Raw genomic sequence first — 12,082 nt, forward strand, 5'->3', positions numbered from 1 at the left:
ACATTCCATGAGCATTATAGAATATAGAACCAGCAAAAACAAAAAATAAAACATCTCTCTCATCACCCAGAGATCAGCACTGTACCTCTTGGTTCATGTCTTCCCACATCTTCACATATGTATATAAGTATTAATATGTATCTTGTCTACAAAAATACTTTCATATTGTTTACAGATATATTCTGTCTTGTAATCTGTTTTTTTTAGTCAATAATTGCCACTTTTCCAAGCCAATAAGTGCTTTTCTTCTAATACTCAGTACGTATTCAAATTTTCCCAGTAGAGCCACAAATGTCCTTTACAGCTAATTTCTCCAAACCAGGCCCCAATTCAACACCTTTTGTTGCATCTCTTGGTTATGTCTTTCATATCTCGTTTAATCCAGTATAGTCCCTTTCTTATTATTCTGACGATGAAAAGAACTGGCCAGCAGTTCTGAAGAACAGTTGCCTCCTGTATTTGCCTAGTTGCTTCCTTGTGATGTCATTTTACTTGTTCCTCTATCCTCTGTATTCCTGTAAACTGTAAAATCTAACTAAAAATGTGATAGAAGCAAATTAAACGTTTCGGGCTAGAATACTTCATGGGTGATAATATTTATTTCACATTGCTTCACATCAGAATACACATATTCTGATATCTGATTGATCTACCATTAGAGATGGTCACGTTGATCCCTGAGCAGCGGCCGTATCTGTGGGTTTTAGAGGGAAGGAGCAAAAGAGGCAATGGAGTACGAAAAGCATGAATACAACTTGGCCACCTAAAGGAAGCGGGATCAGGCAGCCAGCAGCAGGAACACCGAGGACATCCAAATGTGCTTCTCAGTCTGGCATCGCTCAGATTGACTGATCCTCCGATCTTGTTCTCACAATTAGGGAAGGCAACAAACAAAAACAGAACTTGGTGGGTCCTCTATGACTTTTTGGGACAGCTGAGCGGATGCGGTATTCAGCCCACGAAAAGCCACTATCACCTTCCTCTGTACAGCCTGGGACAAGACCTGTAAGCCTAGACTGGGAAGTTGAGTGTGTCTGCATCTTCCCTCTTTTTAGCAGCAGCCCTTCTCCCTGCCTCTGGCCACCAGGGGGAGCTACAACCAAGCAACCGTTCTTTCGGGCCGGGGGAACAGGTCTAGATGCATTTTGTCCCACCCAGGAACCCGTAGTGAAGTGCCGAGGCCGGATGAACCGTATTTCTACTTTCTCGCGAGCACGAGTAGGCCCCGCCCCCGTATTTCTCCTCTGGCCTTACCTCCTCACCCGCGCGCTCCGGCCCCTCCCCGTGGCTCGCGGCAGGTGGCGCTGTCTGCGGCGTCCCAGCCGCCTTGGCTGCCGCGGCGACGACCTCCCAGAGGGCAGTGCGGCCCGGCTCTCCGGCGGCAGCGAGTGCCACGTCCCAAGTGCTACGCGGAGGAACGGAGCGGGAGGTGTGTGGGGGGCGGAGAGCAGCGCGGAGCCAGGCCCGGCCTCACTGATCGCCCGCCGCCATGGGCTCCTCGCAGAGCGTCGAGATCCCAGGCGGGGGCACGGAAGGCTACCACGTCCTGCGGGTAAGGGCTCCGACGGCGGCCCGGGAACGGAGGGCTGGAGGCGGGGCCTGGCCGTGCGGAGGTAGAGGCCCCGACGGGCCTCTTCCCGGGACAGCCAGGCCCGACCCCGCGGAGGATCGGCGGCCGCGGGCGCTGCCTTGGTCGAGGCCGGTTTGGGCGGTCGCTCGCATCTCGCCTCCCCGGAGCGCGCCGGGCCCAGGGTCCGCCGCCCTGGGAGGACGGGCTGGAGCCCGGGCTGTCGGCGGGGACTTGGCCGGGGGACGGCCCAGGCGAAAGGGGGACACCCTTGGCTCTTCCTCCTTACGGCCTTCTCAGCCCCCTCCCTCTTAATTCTTAGTTTCCAAAGTTAGGAAAGGCCTGGGAGCAAAGTCTGCAAATAGGTGATGGTGAAGGTAGCATTTGAGTTTTCCGAGAAAAGGAAGCCTGGAACCCGCAGGCTGCAGGAGGGGCATGTGACGGCAGGTGTTAATTCACCTTGGTATTGTCTAGGTGTCCAGAAGGACCAGTTAGGCAAACAGAATACCAAATGACCTAGAAGTAGGTTTGATGGACTTAAATTTATTTGATTTTGACAGGACTTTTTCCTCTCCTATGTCATTCCTGACCTTTCCAACCTTCCTCTTCCACATCTCCTGGCGGGGGGACTTCCATTCTCTTGTTTGTAGAACTGCTTAGGGTGTGGTGGAGATTAAGGTTTAAATCCACAGTGGTAAAAGAGGTAATGGAGAGGAATGTTTAAAAAAAATAATCTAGGTAAACAAAGGAAACCAACCTGAGTCACCAGGATTCTCAAAAACGTTGTATCTCAAAAGGCGTTAGCTAAGCCCTTGCTTGTGAACAACCTGGATTGTACAAAGCGGGTGGTCCTTTCCTCGTGGAACTGGGAGTCTTTAAAAGTAGCATTGATGGTTGTGTGCTGTGACACCTGCATGAGTGGTAACATGATGGACTGTCACAAAAGTGGCCTCAATCTGTAGCACCATTTCAGTACGTAATGAAGTGTCACTAAATATTAGCTCCTCACAGGCAAGAGCGTTTTCACTGAAAGTGAGAAAATGCACTCCCTGATGCTACACTCATTTTCTGCCTTAGGTCCCATGTTTCAGGTGAGACAAACATTCTTAAACTAAATTACCCAGATATCTGCGTGTTAGGGCTGTGATCAATCACCTTTCTGATCTTCAGGGTTGTCATGCCTAGTTGCCTCTCCACTCTACTGAAAATCCCTCTTGAAGACAAACTCTTGGTAGGAAAGGGTAATTTTCCCAGAAGATAAAGAGAATGTATAAGTAAACCATATTACCTTCCTATTTCCTTCAGCTAAGCCAACCCTCAAGTGCCACACTGATGGGGGAATGGAAAAAGTGTCAGATCCCAGATTCGAAATGAAAGTTGGTGGCAGTACTTTTCTATTACCAGGTTTGATTTTGAGTTCTCTGCTCTGTGCTGTGTTATCCAGAATTACCAGCTGATTCTCACAGTGGCTGATTGTAGCCATGAATCCTTGGGGATTTGCTATATTTTTATAATACATGCAATGAGTAAAACACAGTTTGAGATTAATAAGTCTGTTAGAGAGCTGTACGCATCATAAAGATTCCAATTCAATGACTTCTGTTAATGACTATGTTCAACGTAAAACAAGTTGAAGTGTGCTTTCTTTACATAGGTACACCTCAGTAAATCACTGCTCATACACATTCAGTAGTGCAGATATGTTATTAATCTATAAATCTGATTTTTAGAAGCACTAGGGACAAGCTTAGTTTCAATCTGCATCTGAAGCATAAATGTTGCACAAGATGAAGTAATTCTTACTTCATTTGAGTTTTATTAGAGGGAGCTTTAAAATAGTAATTATCATTTAGTTTAGGAGAATCTTTTAAATGTTTCTGAGTTCCTAACCTACTCTGCCCCTGATTCCGTAATTGGTTTCCTTATTTTTATTTTTAGGGGGGAAAGTACTATGTTAAATCTGATCATGTAAAAGTATCTTCCCTTTCATTTGTTATTGCCTAAGTGTACAGCAGTATATTCCTCTGCTGGGTTACTGAACTTGAAAACCAAAGTAAATATGGCAGGATAACCTTGGAATAAAATCACCCATGTTTAGCAAGTTCTAGAATGATTTAATTTGAAGTTTTCTTTAATAATCAATTCCCTGGCCATTTCCTTGTTAGTAATAAAAACTTCCATGCCTGGGTTTTGAAATGTCAGTTATAATGACACCCGTATCTACTGCTGTTTTATTATTGTTATTTCAAAGTCGCTACCATTCAGATAAATTGAACTTTGCATTTTCCCATTATTTTTCTATATCCACTATTAGATTCTGCTGTAAAAAATCTTTAGGGGACAGCATTGAAATGGTTGCAGATTTTCTGCTATGAACGGTGTACTTTCCTTTTGATGTATTAATGCACATTTTCATCTTGTGATTGTATTGAGTACCCAACTCCCCATACCCACCCTAGAAGTAAGCACTGTAGATAGTTTCTTATGTATCCTTTCAAAAATGTTTTATGCATATTAAAGAATTCCCCCCTTCACTCTTTCTTTTTCTTTCTTTTTGTAACTGTTGGGATCATATGATACATACTGTTACACACCTTCATCTTCTCATTTGTTAACTGTCTTGGCATTCTTTCCCTAGCAGCATGCTGAGCTCTGCCTCTTGCCTTTGCTTAGCTCCATTGTAGTCTCTTGTACCATAGTTTGGTTATGCAGCACCTCCTGGTGTTGGACATTTAGTTTTTCTAGTCTATTGCTGTTACAAGTACATGTCTACAACCTTAAATCCTACCTTTTGTTTTCCCGTAAAATATACATTTTACCAAATTATAGAATTTTATTGCTGTCTGTTGATATAAATGTTGATCTTCATTTTAGCAAATTACTGCATTGTTTTCTGATTATCAGCACCTGTTTCTTAGTGATTGGATAAGTTCAAAAAGTATAACAAAGAACCTAAATTACCTGTACTCCTACCATCTAAAGGTAAATATTGTTGAAATATTTTTCCTAGTCTTTTTTTTTTCTGTGCCTAACATTGCCCCTTAGTCATGTGTCACAAAGATTTTGAATGGTATGACATATTCTAATATAGTATGGTCAAAAGTTACCATGAGATGTTGGCTTTACAACTTAAATATCCAACAGCTGAGGAATTGTTAAATAAATGAGAGCCTAATCACAGATTGGAATGCTGTGCATTCAGTGAAAATTGTGTTTCAAAACACTCTCTGGGCATAGGTATGCACCTCCACAAACTTTCATATATTTTCTAAAATTTATGCAGTCATCATGAACTATTTGTATATTCACAAAAAAATTAGTTATAAAAAGTTATTTTTAAAAAGTGGACTCCTAGTGGAAGATTTTAAAATTTGTTCAGAAGCCTTCTTTTATTTTTATTTTTATTTTTTTTGAGGAAGATTAACCCTGAGCTAACTACTGCCAATCCTCCCCTTTTCGCTGAGGAAGACTGGCCCTGAGCTAACATCCATGCCCATCTTCCTCTACTTTATACGTGGGACACCTACCACAGCATGGCTTTTGCCAAGTGGTGCCATGTCTGCACCCGGGGCCTGAACTGGTGAACCCTGGGCCGCTGAGAAGTGGAACCTGTGCACTTAACCACTGCGCCACTGAGCCGGCCCTGGAAGCCTTCTTTTAAAAATAACATCATATTTCAGATTCCCTTATGCAGTGGGGCTGATTGTATGTTCACCATGAGTACCACTTTTATTCCCATCCTCTAATCCTAACATTAGGCAGGAAAAATGTTAGCCAAGGCTTCTCAGTCTAGTTAAAAGTAAGTTACTACAGTTGAAATAACTTGAATACAGAATTCTTGCCTAGATTTTCTTTTTCACTTTGGATTCTGAAAAGTGAATCCATCAAGGCCATTTACAAAATTATATTTTTGGAGTTGACTCATGGATGCCCATTATAAGAGCTGTTTCTAAATTAAAATGTTCAAATTAATTCCGTTCTACACTTGATACTCTTTGAGACGGGAGATATCTGAGGACGTTCTGGAACCAGTGTTCACACTAATATGGGGACATGGAAGACATCATGCTTCACTATTCCTTGCAATTTCCTCTGAAAGAGATTTTTGAGGTGATGGATGTTTTCCAGGAAGGGCCATCGAGAGAAAGTGATGAAGTGTATCTGTGGTGTAATAACAGGACTTTATATCCTGAGCATTTGCGGCAGATGGGGCAGCATTAGGTACTCTCCTTGGAGGAGAAAGTGATAGTAAGTGGAATTATTTCCACTTACCTAGACCGTATCTACTGTTATGTGAATTTGCTCTTTTTTAATGGTGCCTCGCTAATCTACATGAAATCCTGCGGGATCTGACCTCAGTACTTATTTTGAGAAAGTGAATTCCCAATATTTGATAGTCATAATTTTTTCTTTATTCTACTAACGTGGTGTTTAGCAAATTTTTTAAACTCGTGCCCCATTTGAAAAACATAAATATCTCACTACTGTCCCCTTCTCTTCTCATTCATTCTGCAAACAGTGTGTAAAAAGAAAACAGTTGAATTATTTGATGTGATTTTCCAAATATAAAGTTACAATTGAAAAAAGCTTTATAAACACCACCTAAAGACTCTGACCTGCTCCCAAAATTGATCTCTTCTAATAAAAGGCTGCAAAGTTGTTTAATTTTTAAAGAATAAGCATTCTTTGAAATTGCTTTCAAGTATAGAAATCAGAATATTTCAGTTTATTAATGCCATGGAATACAATGCATGTGAACCTTAGGGACATTTTTAGGAATTGTAAGTATCATTAGATATAAACTTTTCCAGATATCATTAGACCTTGAACAAATTAGTGTCATCTTGTTTATATCCACATTCATATTTTTTGTCATGAAATGTGTTTTAGTATATGGACTGTCATCCTCAGGATCCTCATTTGGGGAGACCTGCTGTTGGTGGGTACTTAGGTTTCTGTCTCTGGTCAGTAAATAGTAGAATGCACAGCACTCGCTCTAGTGCCTTCTGGGTAGGATACTGACAGGGCTGTTTAATAATTCCCCCCAAATTTTCCTAAGAATTGAACTTAGAATAACCACTAACATCAGTACATTCATTGTCCTGGCAGTAATATTCTACTGAAACGATTATGTTATTTTGATTCATTCACTAATAAAATATTGGTTAACTATCTGAACTAGAAAATATTTGTCCATGAAGGTTTGATAAGTGCTTTGGAATCTGACTGTAGATTGCCTTGGGAGGACTTGTTTTCGAACAACGTGTGCAGAACCAAACTAGTTACTTTGAGACACTGTACACATCCCTCTTGGCATTGCAAATAAATTTACTGTGGCCGGAAGAGAATGATGCTGAGGTTTGTTTCTGTTTTAAGCACCAGTGAGAGATCATTCAAACATATTATCAGCAGTAAGGAACCTTGTCATCTTGTGGGCATGAATACATTGAGAGACATAGTAGACCGCCAGAGACCACCCTTGGGAATCACTGGATTCTGGTGTCAGCTCCATCACTTCGTTATATTTTCTTGGGCAAACCCTTCAACTTCTTTGAGCTTCATTCTTTTTATCTGAAAAGTGAGGGTAAGAGTAGTGCCTCCTCCACCTTTTTTACTAAAAACTACATTAGGTATTGCATATGAAAATATTTTGAAACAAAAAATTGAGCATGTTAAATTTCTTTATTAAAACAGTGCTGTCCTTCATTGGTTACCCTGAGGGTTGGATGAGATATTCCATGTAATGCACTTGACATAAGGTCTGGAATATGATAAAGACTCAATAAATGATAGCTGATGCCTTTGTTATAAGCATTTGCATTATTGTATCACCCATTGAGAACCACTATTCTAGTGGCAATGTCAGTTAAAATATTCTTGTTGTAAACATTTTAAGTAGTATTTCCATTTAATCAATCATTCAGCAGCTTCTTTTTGTCCATCTATCTAACTTTGTGCTTTACTGCTGTTTAAAATGAGTTTTGGATCAAATCTGACCATTAATTTTATAAATGTGCCTGTTAATTTTTAACATTCCTCATTTTTAAGGAAATTTTACATTTGTTTTTTAAAAGGTAGTGAGAACCAGTGTCTATTTCATTGCTTTGCCACTGTGTTATTAAATGTGTTAATTAAAATGACTAAAAGAGTCTATGTAATTAAAATGATCTTGCTGGGTTTCATCTACACTGGAGAATCTGTAGATAGCTTAGTGACAGTTAGACTTATTTCATGGTGAGTTATTCAATCTTAGACTGTCTAGTCAGCCTCCTCACCTTACAGCTAAAGAAAGGGAGCGCAGAGAGATTATTCCTTAGGGTCACATAGCAAGTTTTCTTTCCCTTAAAAAGCAAATACCTAAGTTGGTATGAGATGACAGGTTGTCACAGTTTTTGCTTCTTTTGAAGCTGACTTCAGTTTGTTTCAACATCATTTTCCTAGTGTACAGATCTTTTCTAGGAAGCTACTATGTATTGATGGGTTTTGATTTCCTTTTAGTTACCATTAGAATTGTATTTCAAATTGCTTTATATGTTACAAGTAACATCATAGGGTCAGTGTCAGGAGAACATGCTGTTTGAGTTGTTTGGGTAGAACATGTGAGGAGAATGTTTTAGCAGGTGAGGCTTGAACTCTTCTAGTCTACTGCAGAATTATTTACCACACATTTGTGTCAAGTCCCAAATAGGAAGACTGGCCCTTTTCAGATGTAGAAGAGCTCCCTCCATTCCAAAAGCACCTTTTTATAACTATGAAGGATTTAGGGTTTATTTTTATTACATCACATTCCCAAATATTTTCTCATCATTTTGATCCCCTAAGCACACACATATAACACGAGGCTTTATGTGTATAGTTGAAATGAGTCATCATTTAGATGTTACTTGGATTGAATTTATTTTTTAGTCTTATTTAATATCTCTAGTGTTTTTAAAAACGTACAAAGGTGAGAGTATTAACCTTAAATTGAGAGCTAGAGGAGATGATGGTGTAGACAGAAAGTCAGTCAAAGGGGCTTATCTGCCGTCTGTGTGTGGAGAAAGAATTTGTGGTCCAGTAATAAAAAGGAGACAGTTACACATTCCACTGAGCCAATTTTATGGAAACATCTCCATGGTTAGAAAACTTAAGGGAGATAATTCACCTACCAGCCAGAAACTTGGTTAAGTGTATCTTTGTGTATCACCTTATGGAATAGCCAGTCTGATGATAGCCTGTGTTCTGAAAGTAGCCTTGTGGTTGCCTTTCTTTCTTTAAGGTAGCAGCCCTGTATTCCTCAGCTGGATGTATATAAGTAAATAGACCAATGCAATTGGGAGAATGCCTTCCCCCCACTCTACTCAAACTCTTCCTCCCTTCTACTCTGCTGTCCCTCTCTCTCCCAAGCCAAGATTTAAAAGAGAAAGGTTCATGCCAAATAACCCAAACCTGGTATAAAGTACTGTTGTACTTTTAATCCCGGAAGAAGAGCTGGGTGCTTCACTGGAAAGCAACCAACATAGAACAATTAGATCTGTACACAGAGAGAAAATCATTCTAAAGCTGGTAAAACTTCATAATCAGGATCAGAAGGTGAGGAAAAGTCAAAACTTTAATTGCTTTTATTACCTGAAAGTTGATTAGACAAAACAGTTAATGGTATCTTATAGGACAGTTTTTCAAACTTTTTTTTTCAGCTCAAAGTAAGAAATATATTTTGCATTGCAGCTAGTACATGTTACTACATTTCCTGGAAAATACCCTTATTAAATCATGAACTTTTGATATTTGTCTGTTCTAATATTTTTCTATTTTGCCATTTGTCTGCTCTGTCATGATCCACGAAATTGATTTCAACCCACTGAAATTCCCCAGAGTAGTTGAATGACACCACTTTAGAGATTATTTATGTATTCAACTTCTAATCATTGGTGCTAATTTTTTTTTAACGTAATGAGGATGGATGCCCCTTCACTGTGCAGTTTCCATCACAAGCTTCTCAAATTTTGCTTCTTGAGGAGTAAAAAATCTCTATCAAGTTTCGTCTTTCTTACTGTACCTGTTTTTTTCTAGAGTGCTTATGAGAGCAGTATTCCTTTAGTGTTGTGATTTTTATTTTGGTAACATAACTTCAAAATGTAACATTTAAACTTTTATAAGTGCCAGTAACTGTGCTCATAATTTCTTCTACCTGTCCATGTTTTGGTTACATTTCTAATTATCATTTTATAAGCAAAATTGCTTTTTAGTATTTTCAGCTGCTTTGTTAGGTTTCTTAATTGTTCCAAGTAAACCATGTGGCCTGAGAAGAATTGGAAAAAGAACAACTTCAACAGGCTTATTAGAACTCTCAGGGAATGGTTTTGTATAGAGTTGGACTTTTCCTTAGAACTGAATATTTTCTGCTTTAAGTATCAAAACTAGGTTATAAGAAAATCCGTTTTTAAAATGTACTGCCTGCTTCCTCAGCAGCATAGATAAATGCTAAATATAATTTGACCGCTTTGTGTCTTATTTATTATGATGACCATCAGTGTGCCACATTGGAATACAGATTATACAGTTATTGCCTAGACCTGTGCTGTCCAATACAATAGCCTCTAGCCACACATGGCTATTTAAACGTAGGTGTAAATTAGTAAATGAAATTAAAAATTAGTTCCTCTGTCGCACAGGCCACGTTTCAAATGCTTCATAGTCACATGCAGCTAGTGGCTACCATATTGGACAGCTCACATACAGAACATTTTCACCATCACAAAAAGGTCTATCTAAACAACTTAATGGCAAAGACTTTTTTATCTTTGTATTCTCTACAACAAGACACCATCACAGGTATACCCTTCATGTAAGTGCACAGTAAGTACTCAGTAGGTAGAATTTGATTAAGTGACTCAGACTGGTGGTTTTCTTTTTCTTTTGGTTTTTGATTTTTGTAATTTTTATTTCTTCTCACTTTTTACCAGCTATCATTTTTTGCTATAATTAAGTGGTAGTAGTGTCTCTTTCCTCTTTCGCTTCTTTCAGCTATTATTCTGCCTATTGGTGCCTTGTAAATCGGGTAGCCAAATTATGTAAATAGAGTTTGAGTGGTCATGAGACCACAGTTCTGAAACTGTGTTCCTTATCGGTGAGGTGTTGGGTATGTTCTTAGATTATAGTAATTTTGTTTCTACTTTTTGGATAAAGGGGGAGCATATCTTAAAACTTTTTATATTAAAAAAAGTGCACGTAAGTGGACAGCTTGATGAATTTTCGCAAACAACACAGTCTTGTAACCAGAATCTCATTCCTTTCCAGTCACATCCCAACTACCCCCCACCCCTCAGGGTGAATACTATGCAGATTTCTAACAGCATAGGTTAGTTTGGCCTGTTCTTATACTTTATATAAGTGGAATCATATGATATGTACTCATTTGCATCTGGCTTCTTTTGCTCACATATTGCTTGTAAGATTTATCCCTGTTGTGTATTGTTACAGATTTTTCATTTCATTAATATATGTTATACCACTGAGAGAAGACAACAAAATTTATTTATTCTGTTGGTGGGCGTTTGTGTAGTTTTCACTTTGGGGCTGTTACAAATAATGCTGTGGACATTATGCTGTATATATCTTTTGGAGGACATATGTATGCTCATTTCCATCAGATGTATAATAAAGAGTAGAATATTGAGTCAAAGGTGTATGTATTTCAATATTAATAGATATTGCCAAATAGTTTATTAATTTACGTTCCTACCAGCAGTAATTGAGATTTCTGATCGTTCCATATCCTTACTAACACTTTGTGTTTTCCATCTTTTTTAGTTTGGCCATTCTGGTAGGTGTGTAGTGGTATTGCATTGTGGTTTTAATTTGCATTTTCTTGATAACTATTGAAGTTGAGTACATTGTTGTATTTATTGGCCACTTTGATATCCTCTTTTGTTTAGTATCTGCTAAAGTTTTTTCCCTATTTTTCTATTAGGTCGTCTGTCTTTTCTTTTTAGCAGCTTTATTGAGTTATAATTTACATACCATTAAATTCAGCCTTTTAAAGTATACTTTATACTGTATACTTTTAAAGTATACAGTTCAGTGGTTTTTAGTGTATTCACAGAGTTGTGTAACCATCACCACAGTCTAATTCCAGAAGCTCTTTATCACCCCAGAAAGAAGCTTCATACCCGTTAGCAGCTACTCCCCATACCTCCTACCCCCAGCCCCTGGCAACCACTAATCTACTTTCTGTTTCTCTAGATTTGCCTATTCTGGACATTACATATAAATGGAATCATACAGTATGTGGTCTTTCTGACTGGCTTCTTTTACTTAACATAATTTTTTCAAGGTTCATTCATGTTGTAGCATGTATCAATACTTCATTCCTTTTTATTACTAAGTAGTATATTCTGTGGGTGTACCACATTTTCTTTCTTTATTCATCAGTTGAGGGACATTGGGTTGTTTCCACTTTCTGGTTATTATGAATAATGCATTTATGAAATTTGTGTACGTATTTTTACATGGGCATACTTTCGTTTCTCTTGG

At 38.9% G+C, this 12,082-nt stretch overlaps 1 protein-coding gene across 2 annotated transcripts in view; it reads left to right on the top strand.

Moving 5' to 3' along the window:
* The first annotated feature begins 1,164 nt into the window (after positions 1-1,164).
* Positions 1,165-12,082, top strand: part of GORASP2 (golgi reassembly stacking protein 2) — a 31,722-nt gene continuing 20,804 nt past the window's right edge. The window contains exon 1 of one of the 2 annotated variants that reach the window (XM_070580132.1): positions 1,165-1,552. In XM_070580132.1, the coding sequence (XP_070436233.1) occupies positions 1,490-1,552 (63 nt within the window). In that variant the 5' untranslated portion in view covers positions 1,165-1,489. The remainder of the gene's footprint in view (positions 1,553-12,082) is intronic. The other variant, XM_070580133.1, reaches the window with a different exon arrangement.

Source organism: Equus przewalskii, chromosome 17 (assembly GCF_037783145.1).
Source record: "Equus przewalskii isolate Varuska chromosome 17, EquPr2, whole genome shotgun sequence".
NCBI classification, from domain to species: Eukaryota; Metazoa; Chordata; class Mammalia; order Perissodactyla; family Equidae; genus Equus; species Equus przewalskii.